Genomic DNA, 25,167 nt, shown 5'->3' on the forward strand with positions numbered 1-25,167 from the left:
TAGATGAAAATATGGTTGTAGATGTGAGCTACTTTGGTACTTCTACACTCTTAGGTGAAGGAGCTGTGACATAAACAATGACAATAGCTGCAACTGGTTATATGACACCAGGTAATGTTTTGTCTAATTTCAAATTTTTGCTTTTTTTCAAGATCAAGGCATATTTAGGTCGACTTGATTATCAAAAGATTATTTGATTATCATTTGTTTGCTAATGAGACGTCTTTCTAATACTTTGAAATAATTAAATCCAGAGTACGGATCGAAGGGGCTTGTTTCAGCCAAGTGTGATGTCTATAATTACGGTATTTTTATTGATGGAAACTTTCATGAGAAAGAAGCCTACGGGTAAAATCCTTATTGGCGAAATGAGTTAATAGAAGTGGGTGAATGAGTCATTACCTCATGGATTAACTAAAGTTGCTGATGCAAATTTACTGCAAAAAGAGCAAGATTTTTTTGCCAAAATGAATTTTTTACTAAGCATCGTGGATTTGGCGGCGGATTGTTGTATGGAGTCACCTGATCAGAGGATGTAGTCACGGCAACTAACTAATGTAGCATTATTTGTTATGTACGTTTGTTAACTTCGTGCGTACTCTTTCTTGTTTGTGGTTGTGGAATAAAAGCCATTATACAGCTTTCTCAAAGTCTCAAGCCATATCAGTCGTTATTTTTAGTTGAGATTTCACATAGGAATATTCAACCCTTCCCATTAAACATCGAAGGCCAAAGCAAATTAATTTTGATTGGATTATCAATTACTCCACCATACAATCCTCGCTCTATAAGCATTAATTCAACAACCTTATATATGGTAGGATATTACAAACAGATCATTCTACTCTCTCAAAAAGTACTTTGTCAATGTGAAAGTTTATTGTCTTAGAATCACAATAGGCACTGTAGTAAAAACTTTTTGTTACTGTGAGAAATGTTTGCTTCACTTCGAAATCAATGCCATTGGAGGAACTTTGAAGTACTACTTGCACGAGTTCTTGCATGGCGAAGTCTATTTGCATATGATCAATATCAACATCGCTGTCGCTAGCGTCATGTACCTGAAGAAATCAAATTAGAAGATAATAAGCGAATGTGAATAAATAATATTTAAAAAATGCAGAGGAACGGAGCATTATTCTGAATGTATTTGGTATCCGAGCAAACAATGAGGCAGTAAAGAAATTTAATTTCCAGTAACAATGATTTTTTCCACAATAACCTTCTGGTTTTGGTATTGAACAAGTTTATGGCATATTGTATTGGTAAGGTCCATCAGTCGTTTATATTCTTGATGAGACAGCAGATCCTCAGAAAGGCAATTGCCAGCACTCAAATTTATTGTTTGCACTATCAACTCCGCTTCTCCTTGATGCCTGTCTCCTTGAGCTTGCCATTTCATCAGCCATTTTTCCCACTAATTTTCGGAGGAATCAAGAAACAGAAAGTTAACTCACTATCTAGAATCATAAACTTTGATGGTTGTAAACAATTTTATGAGATTCGATAATATATTCAGCCCGATTGGGCATTTTCTAACATTGAAACTGCTAATGTTATATATCGATTGAACATTGAATTAAACATCTTAATCAATTACTTACAGCGTGAAGCAGCTGGTGGCTAATATCTCGACCTTGTGCTGGCTGTGGGTCAAATGAGTGGTAAATATGCTGCCTAAGTATGGTCCCAGTGAAACCTTGCTCTGTTTCATTTGAAGCCAATCCTCTGCATTAAGTAGTAAATTAAGCTCGAATTTTCTAAGTTAAAATTGCTATAAAATTGCCCCTAAGGCTAGGCTGAATGGATTTCAACCAGGGTTCTTTGGTTAGCCATCTGACTTCGAATCTAGTGGAGGTATGGTGTAAAACAATCGACTTAAGCTTTTTTCACCCTCCTACTTTGACAAACAAATTCTGCAAAAATAAGAATGGAATTGGTAATGTTGATGCGAAAAAACTGCTCGCCCTTGGACCGACCAGATTCTGTCACCAACGTTTATGTTATCAACTGTCACTCGAACCACTGGGGTTGGAATTGTTGATGCGGGATTCCGATTCTCCTCGTTATACGACCAGGATTTCTGCCCGATCAACTTCTTCACGACCAGAAGGTCTTCTCGCGAGGCTTCTTCTCTAGAGGTTCTTGCGCACACAGACAAGTCAGAGTACGCCGGTTGTTTTCCCGGCGCAAACCCTCCGACGCTCAAGTCAGATATGAAGGTTCCGGGAATGCTCGCCACAGATCTTATGACTTTTTTATAGTTTTCCCTCCTTTTGAAGTTCTTTTCTCTTTTATCTCAAAAATGCTAACCCTTTTACCTTCGTTGGCTACCTTTTTATAGGCTTCCCCTGAATCCGAGTCTTCCGCTTTTTTCGAGACAGTATGGGACTCTGACTGCTGCGTTATGGGCAAACGCGGGATCTTGCGTGTTACGCCACGGTTCTGGGGAAAGCGTGGCTGTCGTGGTTCTGTGAGATCTTGCGTGTTACGCCACGGTTCTGGGGAAAGCGTGGCTGTCGTAGTTCTGTGAGATCTTGCGTGTTACGCCACGGTTCTGGGAAAAGCGTGGCTGTCGTACCTAGATTCTCGGGCTGGGGAGCCCGTCTTGCCGACTGCCGTCGACCGAGTCTCCTCGCCTCTCGACCTCTAGCCGGAATGGCCTTATGCTCCTTACAGGAAATTGGCCTCGTGGATGAGCAGGATATTTCTGCTCTTGTTCCCCCGCGCACCAGGCTTTTACGGGACATACCGGTTCGCAGAACTCTGCCATCAGATATCTGCTCACCATGTCTGGTCTCGTCGATGTATTTCTCCCAAACAGGTAACGTACTCTTGTGGATTAATACAGTTTCTGAATTCATCAACGAAGATTTTCCTTGTCTCTCTAGAATCTTGCTGGTTGCTGAAGTAGGAGGCTATTGTCTCCACCAACACTGCAGCTTTAGCCCACGCAAATCTCTCACGCTTCCTTTCAGGTTCGTATATGCTTGCTGATGCCAAAAAGTATGCTAAAAGAAGGGCTCTTTTGCTGGTCCCGAAGTTTTCAAGCTTACATTTTGTGTACCATCTGTGACATAGTATTAATCTAGGTGAATAAACTGTAAATTAACATGATTAAATATTTTCATACTAAGATTCCTTACCTTTGCATACTGATCCATTCGGATTGATGTATGGCTTGGCAATTGTTGTAATCTATTTTCGCAAGCTGAAGATAGAAGTTATTGCTTATGTTTGGCATCCTGGTTACATAGCCGTTAAAATATAAGCTAAAAATCAATTAAATGCCATCCAAGTCTTGTATGCAGATTGAGGAAAAGGATACGATCCTCTGCTCATCTCGTCTTTACTTAATTTTTAAATATCCTCTCGTCATCTCATCTCTCACCACATACGTGTACATTAATAGCCTGTATGTATGGTTTAGTTGTATTCTTTTATTATTTTTATTTTTGTCAACTGCTAATCACATTCACATCCATTAATTTGTTAAAGCGAGAGCTAAGATGAGTAAGAGGATTATAATCCGCAGATTATATAGAAGTATCAAATTAGTTAAGAGCTTACCTGTAGAGGGTCTTGCCAATCCACACGTCATCTTCCCCGCCATATTGTTTTATGTAAAATCGTGCCTCGATTCTGGGCAAGCTCGCAAACCACGGAATATCCAATGCGTAACTGACCTGTTAATCAGCATAAGTTTTATTTAATAGCAAGTCTTCTACTAATGTGTAGACATTAGATGCAGAAGGCCTTCTGTATTACAAAATAAATAAAAAATAAAATAGAATTCTTATCATTTCACTATTTCAGAAATTGCAATATATTGAACGACTACAAGAAATAATGTTGGTTATCAATTTGTTATATATATTTATAAATGATATATATTTACAAAACATTTCACTTTACAATAGGTTTATTAATACATTAGTTGATTAGTTAGTCGAACGGAAGAAAGCCAATTTAGCAAATAACATACAAAGCAGTGTAATATTGGAATTTAAAAATATAATCTAGCTAAAAATAATCCCTAAAAGCCTATGGATTTAATATTTGACGTCACTATTTTTGTAATTTTTATTAAAGAGCAAAATTAGTGTTTTACTAGTAAACCGACTAGTCAAGTAACCGTACTAGCAAAAATGTATTAAAATGAAAGGCTTTGTAAGGATATATATTAGTAAAATGATAGATCTTTGTATGATTATTTGGTATCTAGCAATTTCTAATCAAGTAATCAAAATCTTTGATGATATATTATTAGATACGATCAGATTTTACAAATTTTATACCTCGCCAGGTAAGTCCTTGGCCATAATCCATTTATCTAGGAGCTTATTAGCAGCTTGCTTTTCTCTTAAAAATCTGGCTGAAAACTGCTTGGCTTTTTCAAGTATCTTCTCTTCAGGGAATTGCACCTGAGAAGCCCTATATAAGTTAAATGTTGGAGTAATAGCCTGGCTAGTCTCTCCAAGAAAGCAAAAGAACTCTCCGCCTTCCTCAAAATACTGAAGCACGTCTGTAACGGTGCAAAAATTAAACTAAGATTCTGACAAATTTTATAGAGGAATAAAGATTTTTTTTTTTAATTCTAAACTTAGTTTACCCGCAGAAACGTCATAACCATGTAATCTCAGCAGCCTAAATCCCATGGATGTATCATCAATATCAGGAATCCTGGTATTTCTTCCTGAGAAAATACCCTTTTCATTCCAATATCTGAAAAAGAAAATTAATTGACTATGAAGTAAGGGCCCAACAATACACAAAATGAAATTAAACCTAGGTTCACTTTTATTATACTTTAGATATTTTGTGCATATTACTTTAAATTTAAAAAATGCAGATTACTAAATTTTATTCTTTTAGATATTTTGCACAGATTATTTGAAGAGATTATTATATCTTGCAAACTACCTTCACATATCTAGCTACAACGCGCCTAATATTTAAAATAAATAATTTATAATTATTATTTTTTAAATTTTAAAAGAAAAGAAACGAATATGAGTTTTACAGACTTTATATATGTTCAAGTGACACATCTTGGGATATGTGTCATTAAATACTGGCAGCCCAAGAGTTTGCTTCTCAGTAAGAAAAACCCAAAATCCTCAAACACGAACTCGCCTTTTTCTCTCTTCTCGTCTCCCCGGCGAACGAAACTCGGCACTACAGCTTTCACCGCTCTCTCTCTCTGACCGAGTCCCGGCTTCAGGTATTTCTTCTATTTTCTCGGTATTGGTTAGTTGTAGATAATTTCCTTTCTCTCTGCTTTGCCTGAGGTTGTAGTTGGCGGTGGTGTTTTGGTTAGAACTTAGGATATGTCGAAGGGTAAGGAGAAAGTCGTTGAGGTTGGTGACGACGAACTAGGTTTCTTGCCTAGTCTGCTCGCTGATTCTGCTTTTGACCCCGGGGCCCCCTTAGAACCCACTAGGTCTAGTGTCGGGACTAGCGTTAGGAGGATGTCCCCCCAAACAACCTCCACGAGCGGAAGTAGTGGTGAAGAGGGACCTTCTGGCTCGGAAGAAACCCTAAGTGAGGATCAAGGAGGTGATTCTGGTGAGGGATCTTCGCCAGGAGCGCCGCGACCAGAGAGGCACAGCACCGTAGGAGGTAGAGCCTCGTTGCGGGATTATGCTATTGATTACATGACCTGCACGACCACATTCAACGAGCTGGATGACCTCCAGCTCAGGTATAGCATTCCTGGTGAAATTCCCCTCAAGATCCCAGGAAAGAAGGATACACCTAGCCGGCCTCCTAGGGGATACGTTACCCTGTTTCTGGAAAGCTTTAAGTTTGGGCTAAGGTGTCCCTTACAACCCTACTTTGCCCGTATACTTAACGGGCTGAATCTGGCTCCTGGTCAGCTGAACCTCAATGGGTGGAGAGTGCTCTCTGGTCTGTTCATATTGTGGGACAGATGTTGCCAGAGCGAGCCCACGACTGATGAGGTGAAGCACCTATACCAGCTAAAGAGCAGCCCTAAAGATGCCGGTTGGTACTACTTCCAATCTAGTACCAAGAGCAGGAAACCCATAACTGATCTTCCAACTGGTGGTGGTGGGACTTGGAAGAGGAAATTCTTTTTTGCTGGGGGTCCTTGGGGTCAAGTTGCACGGGTTGACGGGAACGATTATCGCGTCCCACCCCGTTTCGTGGTCCCAGGTTGTCTGCTCGCTCTAGATGTCTCGTATCCATAATTGTTCTTGCTTTATTGGCTTGTCTCTAACCAAGTGTTCATTTCCAATCTGCTCGTTTGTGTTGTAGTTTCCTGGGGTGTTCATTTCCCGCTCCAACCTGGTCAGCTTAAACGGGTCGAGGCTGTACTGGCCAATTCCTGCTCGAGCCGAGAACTGCTATCTACGTACAACTTCCTCGAGTCTCGGTTGATACTTCCTGGCCATAAGATGGAGGACGCAGTGATTGAAGCCCTGACTAGGAAACGCTCTCGACCTCCAACAGCTAAGAGGGACCAGAACAAAGATGTTCCTACTGCGAAACGAAAGAACATCGTGCAGCAGGTTCCTCCCTTGCAGGCTTTTCCTCCTGCTCCTGCTCAAGTCGGGGAACCTAGTGGAGCAGCCACTGATCCTGCTTCCTCTTCTCCACCTGTTGTGCCTCGGTCTCGCTTACCTGACAGCCGACCAGAACACTTGGTTCTCTATCTCAATGAGTTGTCTAAACTCGTGAGCAAGAAGGACCTGGAGGACTTTGATGGTTGTACCCTGGGCGAGCTGGTGGGAGCCATGCAGTATAGCGCTTTCCATCTCAGCTGCATGACCACCTACTATAAGGCCAAGGTTGGCCGTTACGACAGGAAGATGAAGGAGGACATTCAATCGGCGATGACCAGAGCTGACGTTGCCGAGAAAAAGGCGGGGGAGCTAAACGTTGAGAACCTCAAGCTGATAGAGCAAGAGTCTCTCGCTCAAGCAAAAGCCATTACCCTCGAGGAGGAGTTGACCAAGGTTAAGGAGGATCTGCAAAGGCAGAGGGCTATGTATGAGGCTCAGCTCGAATCTCTCCGCGATTCCCACCGAGCTCAGGTCGAGAACTTGGAGAGGGAGGCCGACAACCAGTACGACCAGGGACTTCGGCATTCCTATCGTTGCATCATGGCCGTCCTCGGGAAGCAACACCCTGATCTGAGGATGGATGACCTTGCAGCTGGTGTTGCTCAACATATGGATGAGGAGGCGGCCAAGGAAGATGCCGAAGGGGTAGAGCCGATCGTGATTAAGGAGGAAAACTCTCCTCCTCGTGCAGTCCCTGCTGATGTAGGCGAGGCGAGCACCCCCCCGAATGCGACTGGTGATACCCCTCCTGCACCTGAGGAGGTCCAGCCAACCGACGCTGCTGGGCTTACTGATCCACGATCTTCTTGATATATTTCTTGTATTGTAATGAACAATGTCTGTGAAGATTATCTGCTTTGTTAATTATTAACAAATTAATAAAAATGTTTTTGATTACTCTCTTGTGTTATAATTACGAGAGTCTGCTCGTCTTCGTCTGGTCGAGCTGGCTACAGCTTGGTATATGGTCTTGCCACCTGCCTTAGAAAATTTTCCGATGTTTGGGATTCTGCTCGCCTCCACGCGGTCGAGCAGATCCTGCCAGGTTTGGTTCCTGTCTCGCCATAAACAGGCTGTGAGACTTGACGAGTCTTTGCACGTCTTAAATTTTTTTTTTTTTTTTGCCTCGGAGTCTGCTCGCCTTCACGTGGTCGAGCAGATCCTGGCATGCTTGGCTTCTGTCTCGCCATAAACAGGTTTTGAGACTTGGCGAGCCTTTGCATGCCTTAGTGACTTGTTCGATGCTTGGGGATTCTGCTCGCCTTCGCGTGGTCGAGCAGATCCTGGCATGCTTGGCTTCTGTCTCGCCATAAGGCAGGCTTTGAGACTTTGGTGAGCCTTTGCGTGCCTTTGATTCTTCAAGGATTGGGATTCTGCTCGCCTTCTCGTGGTCGAGCAGATCTTGGCACGCTTGGCTTCTGTCTCGCCATAAGACAGGCTTTGAGACTTTGGTGAGCCTTTGCATGCCTTTGATTCTTCAAGGATTGGGATTCTGCTCGCCTTCTCGTGGTCGAGCAGATCCTGGCACGCTTGGCTTCTGTCTCGCCATAAGACAGGCTTTGAGACTTTGGTGAGCCTTTGCATGCCTTTGATTCTTCAAGGATTGGGATTCTGCTCGCCTTCTCGTGGTCGAGCAGATCCTGGCACGCTTGGCTTCTGTCTCGCCATAAGACAGGCTTTGAGACTTTGGTGAGCCTTTGCATGCCTTTGATTCTTCAAGGATTGGGATTCTGCTCGCCTTCTCGTGGTCGAGCAGATCCTGGCACGCTTGGCTTCTGTCTCGCCATAAGACAGGCTTTGAGACTTTGGTGAGCCTTTGCGTGCCTTTGATTCTTCAAGGATTGGGATTCCGCTCGCCTTCTCGTGGTCGAGCAGATCCTGGCACGCTTGGCTTCTGTCTCGCCATAAGACAGGCTTTGAGACTTTGGTGAGCCTTTGCATGCCTTTGATAATTTCCTCGGTTTCAAGCGAAAGAAATTCCTCGACGTTCTATTAATGGCCGGATTCGGCTTACATGAAATTGTTTGGACAATAAGCGTGAAAGATAAACGGTAATGAACATAAGCAAAAATAGCTTTCACATGTGAACAAATCTTACTGGAAGTATTTTCGGAGGTGTGCTGCGTTCCATGGGCGTTTCACCTCGTGGCCGTCCGTGCGAACCAGCTTGTAAGCTCCGGGTCCCGCTATCTGCGTGACTCTATATGGCCCCTCCCAATTCGGTCCCAGCACTCCTTGAGTCGAATCTTTGGTGCTCTGATTCACTCTTCTCAGTACCCAGTCTCCGACCCCGAATTGCCGTATGTTCACCTTCTGGTTATAATATCGAGCAACCCTCTGTTGGTAAATGACTGATTGCTCGGCTGCTTGCTCCCTCCTTTCCGTTAGCAGGTCAAGATTCAAACACATCTGCTCGTCGTTCTCCTGTTCATTGAAATGACTTGTCCGGTGTGTGGTCGTCCCTATCTCAGCCGGCACGACCGCTTCATGTCCGAAGGCCAAAGCGAACGGTGTCTCCCCAGTTGCGGTTTTGTGGGTTATTCTGTATGCCCATAGCACACCTGACAGCTCGTCAACCCACGCACCTTTTTTTGCTCCAAGCCTGGTTTTCAAAAGTCTCTTGATGGTCTTGTTGGCTGCTTCTACTTGTCCATTCGATTGAGGGTGAGCAGGCGAGCAATACTTCAGCTCTATCCCGAGGTTCTGGCAGAACTCCCGGAAGCTGTGATTATCGAACTGCCTGCCATTGTCCGTTACCAAGGCATAAGGGATCCCGTATCGACAGACCAGGTTTCTCCACACGAAGTCTGTTGTTTTCTTCTCTGTGATCCTGCTAAGGGCTTCTACCTCTACCCACTTCGTGAAGTAATCTATAGCAACTATTGCATGTGTTGTAGCTCCTCGTGCCTTTGGCAATGGGCCGATCAGATCAATTCCCCATTGAGCAAATGGCCAGGGGGAGGTCATGGAGGTGAGCTTCTCTGGCGGTTGGTTAGAGAAATTTGCAAAACTCTGGCAGCTTACACAACTCCTGGTCTTCTCTTGCGCATCCTGGTGCATTGTCGGCCAGAAATATCCCTGCCTTAGAACCTTGTGGGCCAGGGACCTCCCGCCAGAATGATTTCCGCAAATTCCTTCATGTACTTCTCTCAGTACGTAATCCGCGTCGTCCTCATCCAAACACCGAAGGAACGGTAGTGTATATCCTCGCCGATACAGTACCTCATCAATCATCGTATATCTCGAGGCCTGGGCTCTAAGCTTGCGAGCTCGCACCTTATCTGGTGGTAATACCCCGTCTCTAAGGTATGAAACTATCGGGTCCCTCCACGAGCATTTTTGTTCTATCCGGAACACCCCCAAATCCTGATCGATACTTGGGCTGGACTTCACCTCTAGAGGGACCGACTTTGGCATTTTTGGGTCGGCCACTGCTGCCATCCTAGCCAAAATGTTTGCTCGACTATTCTGCTCCCTGGGGATTTGCATCACCTCCACTGCTTCGAACTTCCCCATCATCTGCCTGACTATCTTCAGGTACTGCTCCATCTTCTCCTCTCTTGGTTGGAATCTTTCACTGACATGATTCGCAACCAGCTGGGAATCAGTCCTGATCTTAACTCTGTTTGCTTTCACGGCCTTAGCCAATTCCAGACCTGCTATCAAGGCTTCATACTCTGCCTGGTTATTCGTGGTTGCAAATTCCAACCTTACAGCGTAAGAGATCTCCTCCCCCTCTGGGCCTTCCAAGACAATCCCTGCTCCTGAACCCCGCTCCCCCGATGACCCATCCACAGACATCTGCCATACTTGAGTTTCGTCATTGCCTATATCTGCATCTTGTTGATCTAAGCATACTTCGGGCTCTGTGAATTCAGCTACGAAATCGGCCATTGCCTGGGCTTTTATCGCAGCGCGGGGTTTATAGTCTATGTTGAACTCGCTCAGCTCTACAACCCACTTGACGAGCCGACCAGAGGCATCTGGCTTGTGCAGAGTTTGACGCAATGGCTGGTTTGTTATTACCGAGACCGGGAATGCTTGAAAATATGGCCTCAACTTCCGACCAGCAACCACAAGGGCAAATGCCCATTTCTCCAACGGTGGGTACCTGGTCTCAGCGTCGAGCAGGGCCTTGCTGGTGTAGTGTTGAGTGTTAGAAAATGCATATTTATAAAGGAGAAAACCGTCATTTTACATTTTAAGTCTTACTAACAACCCTTACTTTTATATATTTAACCTTCTTGTGATTTAATTACATGTGTTTTATTTTAATTAAGTATTTTATGTATTTTAGGGGCATTATAGTCATTTCACAATAAAGGAGAGATCAGACGGCAAAACGGACATCACTTTTGAACTCAGGACGGTCGAAAACCTTAGGAGGAGCATAAAAGGAAAAATGGCACTATTCACATGTACGGTACTATTCACGTATACAGTACTGTCTACGTTACTGTTCACGACACTGTTCACATAGACGGATCGATGACGTGACATTGACCGATGATGTGGCATTGACTGATGAGGTGTCACGATCCTGTTGGGCTAAAATTCTTATGTACTGTTGATGGTGACGTGGCAGCATATCAGTGGACGAAAAATCTCGTGTACGGTGCATGCATCACACAGGATTATTTTCAACCAAACCGCGTTACTGTTCATCCGGGTCAAACCGCGTTACTGTTCAAAGTCGGGTCAAACCGTGTTACTGTTCATCCGCGTGGTCAAACCGTGGACTGTTGACTGATGACGTGGCGCAATCCTGAGCGTCCAAACTGTTTTTAATCCGATGGCCATGATTTACTCCATGTATCTATAAAAAGGGGGCCTCCCCCCCCTAATTTGATATCTCTGAATCCATTTTTGGGATCCATTTTCTGTAATTCCCTCTCCATCTTGTATTTTCTTCGTATTTTAATAAATTCCCATTTTGCCCCTAGTTCAATTATGAGTGGCTAATTTTCTTTCAAGCTTGGGTTGAAGGTGAAGTCTCAACATGTGTCATGGGCTTAATTTGGTAAATTTATTTTCTCTTCCCCTCTAATTTTTGTGGATGTTTTGACTTCTCGTCGACAAATAATAATAGTCTTGTCTAGATACCGCCTTGGTTACACCGGCTCTCTAGTATAAGGTTATTATTATTTGGCACGATAAGCCCTTAGCACCATATTGATTAGAGCGTGGTTCATGAGGTGTGGATTCCCCCCTCATGATTTAATTGGCATTAATACGGATTATTTAGCCCATGATGCATGTTGATACGGATCCAGATACCCAAGTACGTCAATTTAATAGATTTTCTCTTCAATTTATTCTCTCCATTGCAATTCCAATTTTAAAATTTATTCTCGCCATTTTAATTTAAGTATTAGCATATTCCAAATCATTTCCACCATAAATCCAATCACCCATTCACAAAAATTAATTCTACACAATTAAAATCCACCTCCTCGTGGGATCGACACTCGTCACCATTAATCTATACTACAACAGATTCGTGCGCTTGCGAGTACATTAAAATTTGCACAACATGTAGTATATCGGATACTGAACTCCTTCTTCCTCTCTCACCAGAACAGAACTGACGGCCCGATCCGATATCGCCAAATACAGATACAACTTGTCCCCAACCCTCGGTGTGGACAGCAGCGGAGCTTGCTGCAAGTATTGCTTCAAGTTCCGGAAGGCTTCCTCGCATTCTGGGGTCCATTCTGTTTTCTTTCCCCTCCTTATCACTTGAAAGAATGGCTGACACTTATCTGTAGCCTTGGATATGAATCTGCTCAATGCCGCCAACCTCCCCGTGAGGCTCTGTATCTCCTTCAGGTTATGAGGAGACGTCATTTGCACAATCGCCTGGATTTTCTCGGGATTTGCTTCAATCCCCCTATGGCTCACCATGAATCCAAGGAATTTCCCCGACTCGACCCCAAAAGCACACTTCTCCGGGTTGAGCTTCATCTTATACTTCCTCAAAAGCTCGAATGTCTCCTCGAGGTGTCTGACATGTTCCTCCGGGATTTTGGACTTGGTGATCATGTCATCCACGTACACCTCCATGGTTTTCCCAATCAACGGCTTAAAGACTTTGTTCACCAGCCTTTGGTAGGTGGCCCCAGCATTTTTGAGACCGAATGGCATTACCCTGTAACAGAACAAACCTTGGTTAGTGATGAAAGCCGTGCTCTCCTCATCCTGCTCATACATGGGGATCTGGTTGTATTCCGAGAACGCGTCCATGAAGCTAAGCAGACCATGTCCAGCCGTTGAATCTACTAGCTGATCGATCTTTGGTAAAGGGAAGCTGTCTTTTGGGCACGCCTTATTGAGGTCCGTGAAATCCACACACATCCTCCACTCGCCGTTTGTCTTCTTTACCAACACCACATTCGATATCCACTCAGGGTAACTGACTTCCCGAATGAACCCTGCTCTCAAGAGCTTCTCCACCTCGCCATTTATAGCCTCATACCTCTCCTGGTTGAAGCACCTCCTCTTCTGCCTTACTGCCCGAGCACCTTTCTTTACTGCCAGCTTATGACATGCTACCTCAGGGTCAATCCCTGGCATGTCTTCATGTGTCCAAGCAAACACATCAGCATGAGCCTGTAAGCATTTCACCAACTCCTGCTTTTGCTCTCCCTTAAGTCTCGACCCGATTCTGATCGTCTTTCCCGGGTTCTCTGGTCCCAGGCTTACTGCTTCCAGATCCTCTACAGGTTCTTGTCTGCCCTTCTTGTTTTCCACTCGGGAATCGAGGGATGTTATCTGCATTGCTTCCCTTGCTGCCGAGGAGTAGCAGCTTCTTGCGATCCTCTGGTCTCCTCGTATCACTCCTACTACCCCATTCACCCGGTACTTCAGAGGTATTGGTGTGTTCCACTAAACTGCTCCGCGAATTCCTGGCACATCTACTCGAAGGTTTTAATGCTGCCTCGAGGAAGTTTCCTGTACCATTCTCGTGCACGTCCCTCAAGGGATAGTGGGAACACCCTGCACCTTTGGGACTGAGATAATCCTTGTACCCCAGTTATGTCGTTAAAGCGCTCTATGTGCACCAACGGATCAGTTCTTCCCGAGTATCTGAGGTCTGGGAGGCGGAAATCTCTCGGAATAACTGCCCTCATGATCTCTGCTGCGAGCGGTGATTCTCCGTCCAGCATTATCCTCCAACCAGGGGCTCTGTTCCTCCCTTGCATGTCGTCAATTATCCGCGCTAGTCTGCGCACTTCCTCCTCCAGCTGCCCCGCACGACCAGGGTCACGTGCTGCAATTTGATCTCGCTCTTGCTCTGCATCATGCAAGTGTTGCCTCCATTCTATTTCCTCTGCATTCACCACCCCGTCGCCCTCGTCGCTAGCCTGTCTTGCAGGGGACTGCTCTCTTTCTCTATGAAATTCTCCCCGCAGAGGTACGTTACCTCTCTCACCATCACATCTCCCGGTGGTTTGACTTCTCCCCGCATTATCGGGACCTGGTGCCACTCCACCGCCTCTCACCCTTCCCTCTTGGGTTATACTTCGCTCGCTCCGCAGCTCATGTAGGATGGTTGTCAAGGTCTCCATCTGCCTTTCCATCCGTTCCATTCGGTCGAACATGACTTTTTCCCGTGCTTCACTGACTATCTCCCTCAGCGTCACGGAATCGTTAAGCCTCCTATCACCCCCTTGTGCACTACTTCCTCCTGTCTCCATTGCTTTTCACTTGCTTCACCCCTCTTCTTGCTATCGACAGAAGCTTTTCGCTCTAGTTCCCCACAGACGGCGCCAAAATGTTGATGCGAAAAAACTGCTCGCCCTTGGACCGACCAGATTCTGTCACCAACGTTTATGTTATCAACTGTCACTCGAACCACTGGGGTTGGAATTGTTGATGCGGGATTCCGATTCTCCTCGTTATACGACCAGGATTTCTGCCCGATCAACTTCTTCACGACCAGAAGGTCTTCTCGCGAGGCTTCTTCTCCAGAGGTTCCTGCGCACACAGACAAGTCAGAGTACGCCGGTTGTTTTCCCGGTGCAAACCCTCCGACGCTCAAGTCAGATATGAAGGTTCCGGGAATGCTCGCCACAGATCTTATGGCTTTTTTATAGTTTTCCCTCCTTTTGAAGTTCTTTTCTCTTTTATCTCAAAAATGCTAACCCTTTTACCTTCGTTGGCTACCTTTTTATAGGCTTCCCCTGAATCCGAGTCTTCCGCTTTTTTCGAGACAGTATGGGACTCTGACTACTGCGTTATGGGCAAACGCGGGATCTTGCGTGTTACGCCACGGTTCTGGGGAAAGCGTGGCTGTCGTGGTTCTGTGAGATCTTGCGTGTTACGCCACGGTTCTGGGGAAAGCGTGGCTGTCGTAGTTCTGTGAGATCTTGCGTGTTACGCCACGGTTCTGGGAAAAGCGTGGCTGTCGTACCTAGATTCTCGGGCTGGGGAGCCCGTCTTGCCGACTGCCGTCGACCGAGTCTCCTCGCCTCTCGACCTCTAGCCGGAATGGCCTTATGCTCCTTACAGGAAATTGGCCTCGTGGATGAGCAGGATATTTCTGCTCTTGTTCCCCCGCGCACCAGGCTTTTACGGGACATACCGGTTCGCAGAACTCTGCCATCAGATATCTGCTCACCATGTCTGGTCTCGTCGATGTATTTCTCCCAAACAGGTAACGTACTCTTGTGGATTAATACAGTTTCTGAATTCATCAACGAAGATTTTCCTTGTCTCTCTAGAATCTTGCTGGTTGCTGAAGTAGGAGGCTATTGTCTCCACCAACACTGCAGCTTTAGCCCACGCAAATCTCTCACGCTTCCTTTCAGGTTCGTATATGCTTGCTGATGCCAAAAAGTATGCTAAAAGAAGGGCTCTTTTGCTGGTCCCGAAGTTTTCAAGCTTACATTTTGTGTACCATCTGTGACATAGTATTAATCTAGGTGAATAAACTGTAAATTAACATGATTAAATATTTTCATACTAAGATTCCTTACCTTTGCATACTGATCCATTCGGATTGATGTATGGCTTGGCAATTGTTGTAATCTATTTTCGCAAGCTGAAGATAGAAGTTATTGCTTATGTTTGGCATCCTGGTTACATAGCCGTTAAAATATAAGCTAAAAATCAATTAAATGCCATCCAAGTCTTGTATGCAGATTGAGGAAAAGGATACGATCCTCTGCTCATCTCGTCTTTACTTAATTTTTAAATATCCTCTCGTCATCTCATCTCTCACCACATACGTGTACATTAATAGCCTGTATGTATGGTTTAGTTGTATTCTTTTATTATTTTTATTTTTGTCAACTGCTAATCACATTCACATCCATTAATTTGTTAAAGCGAGAGCTAAGATGAGTAAGAGGATTATAATCCGCAGATTATATAGAAGTATCAAATTAGTTAAGAGCTTACCTGTAGAGGGTCTTGCCAATCCACACGTCATCTTCCCCGCCATATTGTTTTATGTAAAATCGTGCCTCGATTCTGGGCAAGCTCGCAAACCACGGAATATCCAATGCGTAACCGACCTGTTAATCAGCATAAGTTTTATTTAATAGCAAGTCTTCTACTAATGTGTAGACATTAGATGCAGAAGGCCTTCTGTATTACAAAATAAATAAAAAATAAAATAGAATTCTTATCATTTCACTATTTCAGAAATTGCAATATATTGAACGACTACAAGAAATAATGTTGGTTATCAATTTGTTATATATATTTATAAATGATATATATTTACAAAACATTTCACTTTACAATAGGTTTATTAATACATTAGTTGATTAGTTAGTCGAACGGAAGAAAGCCAATTTAGCAAATAACATACAAAGCAGTGTAATATTGGAATTTAAAAATATAATCTAGCTAAAAATAATCCCTAAAAGCCTATGGATTTAATATTTGACGTCACTATTTTTGTAATTTTTATTAAAGAGCAAAATTAGTGTTTTACTAGTAAACCGACTAGTCAAGTAACCGTACTAGCAAAAATGTATTAAAATGAAAGGCTTTGTAAGGATATATATTAGTAAAATGATAGATCTTTGTATGATTATTTGGTATCTAGCAATTTCTAATCAAGTAATCAAAATCTTTGATGATATATTATTAGATACGATCAGATTTTACAAATTTTATACCTCGCCAGGTAAGTCCTTGGCCATAATCCATTTATCTAGGAGCTTATTAGCAGCTTGCTTTTCTCTTAAAAATCTGGCTGAAAACTGCTTGGCTTTTTCAAGTATCTTCTCTTCAGGGAATTGCACCTGAGAAGCCCTATATAAGTTAAATGTTGGAGTAATAGCCTGGCTAGTCTCTCCAAGAAAGCAAAAGAACTCTCCGCCTTCCTCAAAATACTGAAGCACGTCTGTAACGGTGCAAAAATTAAACTAAGATTCTGACAAATTTTATAGAGGAATAAAGATTTTTTTTTTTAATTCTAAACTTAGTTTACCCGCAGAAACGTCATAACCATGTAATCTCAGCAGCCTAAATCCCATGGATGTATCATCAATATCAGGAATCCTGGTATTTCTTCCTGAGAAAATACCCTTTTCATTCCAATATCTGAAAAAGAAAATTAATTGACTATGAAGTAAGGGCCCAACAATACACAAAATGAAATTAAACCTAGGTTCACTTTTATTATACTTTAGATATTTTGTGCATATTACTTTAAATTTAAAAAATGCAGATTACTAAATTTTATTCTTTTAGATATTTTGCACAGATTATTTGAAGAGATTATTATATCTTGCAAACTACCTTCACATATCTAGCTACAACGCGCCTAATATTTAAAATAAATAATTTATAATTATTATTTTTTAAATTTTAAAAGAAAAGAAACGAATATGAGTTTTACAGACTTTATATATGTTCAAGTGAACAGTAAAACAATTAAGTACACTAAATTAAACTATTTTTTTTTTTAATTAAGCCCCGCACGTAATTTAAGTGTTGCCCTTATTTGAAAACTTAAAGTCGAAGGCAAGTGTATATATAATGCATGCATTCTTTGATCTTATTTGAAAACTTAAATGTCCAGCATTATTACTGAAAGCTTTAACATGGATTTCTAGACCTGTATTTATAATCCCTGTCCAGCATTAGTCTTTAAAGCTTTAACATGAGTTTGTAGACCTGTATATATAATCCATGCATTCTTTGATCTCTGATCGGAAATATCTTGAAATTCTAAGGCGCTGCAAGCGATCCACAGCCCAAAGTCTTTCGAACAAATCCATTGGATACGAGGATGGGACTAAATTAAAGCATATTAATGAAAAGTTAGAAAACATAAACATTCATGGAAATTTAGGAAACAGGAAAAAAAAAAAAAAGAGAGAGAGAGAGAGAGAGAGAATTTGTGGTGAAATTAAAGCACATTATTGTGATAGACAGAGAGAGAGAGAATTTGTGGTGAAATTAAAGCACATTATTGTGATAGACCTCCGCCATTGAATCTTCTGACAACTTGTGTTAAATATTTCAAGCAGTTTTCATCCTGTGTTTGCATGAAGGCATAGGCAGTGGAGGATAAAGAAAACAAGAATGAGCCATTCTGGAACTGCAATTTCATAAGCTTTTCCCAATCCAATTCTGGCATTCCTTCCAAACTGAAGAGTAGTGTTGTCGGCACACTGTGCAGTTTCTCTTTTGGTATCCTAACAAAAACAAAAATAACCCACAAACATAACAAGAATCTACACTTTTACTTACAAATAGCAGGAGGCCACAAACATAGGACAAATGCTCATTTAGTTATTAAATTCTGAGTCAATTATCCAATTAGTTCGTGTAATATTGCTATTGTATATATGTTTTCATTCAAATTTATTTGATTATGCTCTACTTTTCACCTATTGCATGTCAAATTTGTTAATAATTTTAATTTGTATTACGCAAAAATACTATTGAATAATGATATAGTTACAAACTATTGTACAAACTTATTTTGTACAAACTAATGTGGCGTTAATTCATTGGTTGAATTAAATATCTCTTAGTTTACATAATTTATTTGTATTACTTTATATTTTCATTCAACGAATGAATTAATGCCACATTAGTTTGTACAAAATAAGTTTATACAAGAGTTTGTGGCTGTATCTTCAAAAAGTGAAATTCAGCAGTAGTACAAGTAACAACATTGATCTTTTGATTAATTTTTTAAAAATATAGGAACGGGCTTGGTAATTAGTCCAAACATTAGGAACTATAGAGTTATTTACCCCAACAAAAATAATATGAGTTCTGAGTCTACCTTTTGAGTTTGAAATTTCTCATCGCATAGATATTCTGCAGTACATGAGAGTGGTCGGGAATTTCAATATCCAAACTGCGAGCTATTTCAAGAAGGGAAGGGAAAGCAACTTCGAAGCCGCAAGTTGTGTGCTCCTCATTCTCATTTTCAAGCTTCGATAAGTTTCCTTTCACGAATGAAATTCCTAGTCAAATCACCAATGCGTAGCAATGTTAGGCTTAGTATATAAGCAAATCTTTAAACAAAATAAATTAGTTTCATTATTATTATTATTATAACTTTTGGCTTCGATATTCTATTGACGTGCATGCGCTCTCAGTCATCTGAGTTTAAATAAGAATATGAGACGAGTTGGTGTGTAATAGGTGAGATTTCTGATCCAAAATAATTTTTTTTAAAAAATATATATATACCTTTTTCACACTTATCCAAATGGACATTCCATGATTTGAGTGCTGCAATACAGGCTAAGGTGTTGATCAATCGATCATGGGCTAAAAATATTTTATCATCACCCCATGAACCGTCTGGAAGTTGATTATCAGCAATCCACTGAAGGCAAGATGGGAATTGAGGAGCGTCATTGCCATCAATATCTTTAATAAGAGCAACCCATGCTGTGTCATAAGCTGATGTGCTTATCTCTCCACCATCCATGGAGCCCAACATTGATTTAATGATGTGGTCGAGTTTTTTAATCTCATTTGACGCAGAAACCTTTAGACAAAATAAATACAATTAGTATTCTATCTTGATGTAAACTTGGCCTTTTTATAAGTTTTCAAATTTAAGATCTTTCAAAGCTTGAGTAGACAATGTAAATTTATTAGCCGTGGCATATATATCTATTGCTTTTGATTATACGTTTTTATTTATATAAATAAATTAGCAAAGTTTTTTTTTTATGAGAATTAACAAAGTTGAGTTTAAATCACCTCAAGTACTTCAACTTGGTTGTCATCCATCCTTGACAAGAGACACTTCCTCACTGGCAGGCCATCTTGAAATACGTTATTCTCATTGCAAATTTGAATAAATGAAATGTATGTAAAAAAGCTAGTCAAAATGAATAATAATAATAATAATGTACTAACAAAAGCACAGTAACAATTATATGAAAATGAAATTTACATGTTGCAGATTTAGGTGGCGTTTTATTTATTTTTTAATTTTTTAAGACTGAATATATTTGATCTGAATACATAAATATTGAAATGTTTGTTTTCTTCTTTTGACGTTTGATTGCAAATGTTTGAAAGCTTGTAATTGGACACCTATGTCCTTTAAACCTGTATTTCAATACATTCGAAAAAAAAAAAGAAAAAAAAAAGAAATTTCCATTTAAATAACTTGTACTTACCAGCAGGATTTGTTGCCCAATGCCGAATGAGAAGTTAAAGTCTCATAGAGCACGTGCTCGAGTCCTACCGCCAACGAAATTTGGTGTTAGGACGACTTTAGTTATCATCTTATTAATAAACAAAGTAATTAAGATTTTAATTTCCCCTCCTATTAATAGATAGAGTAGATAAGAGAACTTAAAAAATAAAAAAAAGAAATACATCCTGTACTTTAAATTTTACATCCTGTACTTTAAATTTTGTGTCTGAATCATAAGTTTGTGACCAAATATGAAATAAACCTAATTATATATGTGTCTGAATCATATGTTTATTTTTATTTTCCAAAATCTCATAAAAAATCTCTAAAAACTATTGTTTTGATACATATGTCCATTTACAGAACTTGTTGTTCGTGTCAAATTTATTTTCAAGTTAAATAGTTCAATAAAATAGATGGAATTGATTGAATGAATCTAAGTCTAGCTTTTGTGGTAAAGAACAGTCTATCTAAGACTTAGGTCCTGAGTTTAAGTTTCAATGGGTTCATGAGTTATAAAAATTATTTTTAGCAAAAGTTTAATATGTAAAATTATTTAAAATAACATATATTATGTATGTAGTATATTTTACATAATAATACTATAAAGTTCATCGCTACTAAGAAATGTAATTCATTAAAATTTTAATGATAAATTTTGCCATAAATTAATAATTTATTGTATAAAATAAAAAATTTAATTAGGCTTTTGTAGAGTAGGAAGCAAAATAATTATGTAAGGGTAGTTTTGGGAGGAAAATTTAAATGGTTCACTAATGCATTGGGATTCTGATATAGTGTCTCAAGACATGATTGGGCACTTGTGTTGTGAGCTTTCTAGGTAGCCAATCATATATTGACACGCCGCATGCGTAACATCGTGCATCATAACTGCGTGATGGCATACTATATCAGCTCAATGTATTAGCGTTTACATTTTGGATTGGAGTGAGAATCTTGAGGAATGAGAATCATAGGATTGGGAGTTTGGAGTGGGGGTGGGAGTATGTTGTTTACTTACATTGGAATGGGAGAATGGAATTGAAATCAGAATCCAATTTATGTGTTTACATTGTCTTAGATTGAGAGTAAATAGTTTTAAATTATAATTTTACCCTTATTTAAAGAATTATAATTTGTAATTAAAAATTAATAAAAAATATATTTGGAAAATAAAATAAATATTTTATTATATTTATAAATTAATAATAATTAATAATATTCTTAATTATGTAAATCATAATTTTTTATTAATTTAAATTTAAATTATGTGAATAAAAATTATTAATAATAGCAACACAAATGAAACATTATTATTGATAATATAGTACAAAATTAATATTTTCTTAGAATAAAATATATTATTATTAATTAATTAATTAATTAATTAATATTTATTAAAATTAATGTTTAATATTATTAATTTAAATATAATATTTATTTATTTTTATTTTATTAAATTTAATAAAATAAATATGTTTATAATTATTATTTTTAATAAATATGATATTATTTATTTTATTAAATATTATTTATTTATTTTAATTATGAGGGTAAAAAGGGAAGAGGGGGGAGTGGATTCCCACTCTCACCTCCCCCCATGGGAGTTTAGTAGTAAGTGAAAGGAAGAGTAGTTTTGCAATATAAAAATTTTGGATTATTTTCTTTTTACTATATAAGTTATTATTAAATAACAAATAGGTGCAACAAGTTTTGCATCATAACCCCATAACATTTTACTACTAAAGAACTACACAATCTTGTATTTTACTATTTTTCCATTAGTTAACTGCTAGTTGACATATAAAATAATAATTTTACCCTTTCTTTAAGGAAAAAATATTAATTATCAATAAAAATTAATTATTAATTAAATATTAATCATCTAATAAAATAATTTTTATTCAATTAAATAAATTTTAATTTTAATTACTAATTATCAATAAAAATTAAATAAATTATAAATTATAAATTTGTAGGTTGTAAATTAAATATAAACCTTATTATTTAGTACCTAAAATATCTGAGATTTTTTGTATGTATGCATGCATGTGTTTGTATGAATTTTTTTTTTGGTTAATTATCGTTGTTTGTTAAATTTATTGATAATTAATAAATAAATTTAATTGAATAAAAAATTATTGTAATAAACATTAAGTTAAATGAGTGCAAATTAGTATTTTATAAGTTAACCAATGGTTAACTAATAGAAAAATAATAAAATGTAATATTTTATATATTTTTTTAGTAGTGCAATGTTATGGTATAATGCTTATTGTACCTAATTATTATTTCACAACAACTTAAGTAATAAAAAAGAAAATAACCCAAAAATTTATTAAATTTTTATGATATGTCTACTTCTCGAATTAGAGAATCAGAATTTGGAATTAGAATTATTAACAGCGTTTATTTAGTAAAATAGAGGCCAGAATTGATATCAAAATCGTGGGGCCCAACCCAATTTAAGAATGGTGAATGAGAGACTGATTCCCAAGTGGGGCTGGGAATTAGTCTCTTATTCCTAGGATTTCCCATTTCCCCCCATCAAAATCTCAAAATTTCATAGAATACACTCATTAAATTAAAAATAAAAAATAGAAAATAGAAAAAACAATCAAACTACCGCTGACGAAATCAATGTCATCATTCGCCGTTGGTTGTCGAGCAACACTAACAACGTCGTCGAGCAGCAGTAGTAGCAACGTCGACGAGCATCAACAACAACATTGTCGAGTAGCTATAGCAGCAAGCCAGCAATGAGATCCAGTAGCAACAGCTGTCACCGATGATGATGTCGACAATGTCGTTGTTGTTGATATGATGCCGTCGCCGAAAATTTTAATGATGATGATGATTATTATTATTATTGATAAAGTTTTTTTTTATAATTAGTTAATATATTTTTAACAATAATTATTAATAACAATAATTTTTGAATAAATAATCACAATTATTAAAATACAAAAATAATAGTTATGACAATAGTTAATTAATAACTTTTTAATAATTTGTAACAATCTAACTCATTCTTATTCTGATTTCAAGACAAAGTAAACCTATTAATGACATTTCAGCTCATTCTAATTATAATTTCTACAGTTCAAGTAAACAACTTATTGTGATTTCTATTCCGCTTTTGATTTCCGCGTATTCCAATTCTAACAGATTCTAATTTCTGTTTAGTAAGTGCACCATTGGTGTTTAGAACATTACTTTTAGGTGCAAATAGAAGTAGCCCTAAGATAAGTAAAAGGTCCGGGCCTGGGCATATAGGTGGATCATATTTTAGCGCAGGTCTTTTGTTTTTTTTTTGTTTTAAATAGATTTTGCTTTAAAATATATGTTTAATAAATAAAAAAAGCATCAATATATCTACATGCAATCCCGATCCCTGATGAGTACGTAAATTTAATTGTAAGTCACACAATCAATTGTAACTCTGTCATCTCACCGCTGCAAAGATTCGGTATAGAACTGTTACTGCGTATTTGGCGAATATTAAGCTTTACTAGTTTGTCTTTAGTACCAATCGATCGACCACCTATAAAATAGCAAACAAGTTATATCAGTACACTTCTCAAGTAACCTCTTAAAAATTTCTATCTTAAATAATGTGACTTTAATTTATTTTATTGATAAAATAGTTAATTAAATAATTAACTTAACAAACTATAGAACTTTATCATCCAACTGATGAGCCGTAAGCATCAAACTCTCGTGAATATATAGTTTTTCATAAAGTTTTTAAGCCACTAGGCCATGCCTTATAGCAACATTGTACATATAACAATTAATGAGACGTGGTATATTTTTTAATTAAAAAAATTCTTAGAGGAAGGTATATATGCGTGTGTGTATATGTATAGAGAAACAGAGTCCATTTTCTACATAAGATCCCTTACTTTAATGGGGTAAGGTGTAAGTTAAAAAGAAGAAAAATATAAATTTTAATACAACTTAAGATAAAATACATAATATTGGAATGTGTGTTGCAATGTTTATCTTATTTTTTGTGGAAAATTTGCATTTGAGAATTTTCATGTATACAAAGCAAGTTTATTATGAATGATCCCCCATTTTAGTTGAAGTGCAAAATTCCAAAATGACCAATAAAATTAATCCTGCACAAGGTACCCACTTTAATTTAAGAGTGTGTGTGTGTGTGATCTCTTAGTAGCAACATATACATATATGTGTGTGTGTTTGTGTACGCAAGCTCACACTGTGTGTGTAAAAGAGTACTTACTCGAGAAATATAGACAATTTGTGTGGAATGATAATTACAGGAGAGAGATGATTCCGGTGTGACAAAAGCCAGGGGAGAGAGGTGAAAGGAATTCATATTGTTTTAACTTGGAGAAGATGATAGTTGTAGAAGTGAAGAAAAGGAGATAATGCCCGCCATTTTATAGCCTTATTCCAAACTGTGGAATCATTGTCGCCTTGTAATTTTTCCTAAGTAGTGCCTTTATTTTATAGATTGGAGAATTAAAATAAAAAATGGGAATGATCAATGATTTTTACTTGTTAAAATAAAAGTGGGAAGAAATGGGAATAAAATGAAAGATGTGGGGTTCACATAATTTTTTTAAGATTCTATTTTTTGAACTCTCCATTTTATCCACCCAAATTTCATAAATTCCACTTTGGTGCTCAATTAAAATATTAAAATATTATTATTATTTTAATTATTCTTATTTTTATAATTGTTGTTAATAATAATAATAATAATAATTATTATTATTTTGAATAATAATAATAACAATTATTATAATAAATAATGACCATAATCAAATAAAGCCATTTCACTAACTTACAACAATGCATTCCAATTCTAATATAAAATAAACATATCAATGACAATACAACTCATTCTAATTTCGATTATTATAACTAAAGTAAATAATTTATTCTGATTCTTATTCTCCATTCTGATTTCAA

At 38.6% G+C, this 25,167-nt stretch overlaps 1 protein-coding gene across 7 annotated transcripts; it reads right to left on the minus strand.

Moving 5' to 3' along the window:
• Window positions 1-715: 715 nt before the first annotated feature.
• Window positions 716-24,624, minus strand: LOC102623063 ((-)-kolavenyl diphosphate synthase TPS28, chloroplastic-like). 7 transcript variants are annotated; one of them, XM_052438243.1, is made up of 15 exons: window positions 24,473-24,624; window positions 20,204-20,267; window positions 19,779-19,831; window positions 19,257-19,560; window positions 18,844-19,027; window positions 18,030-18,244; window positions 17,721-17,841; window positions 17,032-17,144; window positions 16,718-16,944; window positions 15,990-16,105; window positions 15,566-15,664; window positions 15,253-15,489; window positions 1,605-1,728; window positions 1,223-1,417; window positions 716-1,061 (listed from the first exon to the last, which is right to left on the minus strand). In XM_052438243.1, the coding sequence occupies exons 3-15, from the start codon at window positions 19,806-19,808 to the stop codon at window positions 837-839; spliced, it is 2,190 nt and encodes a 729-aa protein (XP_052294203.1). In that variant the 5' UTR covers window positions 19,809-19,831; window positions 20,204-20,267; window positions 24,473-24,624; the 3' UTR covers window positions 716-836. The 7 variants fall into 7 exon arrangements, with proteins under 7 accessions (XP_052294203.1, XP_052294205.1, XP_052294202.1 ...); XM_052438245.1 differs by having other exon boundaries at window positions 19,779-19,843; XM_052438242.1 differs by having other exon boundaries at window positions 20,204-20,311.
• Between the last annotated feature and the right edge of the window lie 543 nt (window positions 24,625-25,167).

Source organism: Citrus sinensis, chromosome 3 (assembly GCF_022201045.2).
Source record: "Citrus sinensis cultivar Valencia sweet orange chromosome 3, DVS_A1.0, whole genome shotgun sequence".
Taxonomy (NCBI): Eukaryota; Viridiplantae; Streptophyta; class Magnoliopsida; order Sapindales; family Rutaceae; genus Citrus; species Citrus sinensis.

Bases quoted from the DNA above. Each gene is read 5' to 3' on its own strand.
- LOC102623063 (XM_052438243.1), bottom strand. From the start codon at position 19,808: ATGGATGACAACCAAGTTGAAGTACTTGAG. The intron at 1,729-15,252 runs GTACGTTACCTG...TACTTAATGCAG, and splicing joins AACTGTATTAATCCACAAGA to AGGATTGGCTTCAAATGAAA. The intron at 1,062-1,222 runs GTTATTGTGGAA...TGATTTCTTCAG, and splicing joins TTCAATACCAAAACCAGAAG to GTACATGACGCTAGCGACAG.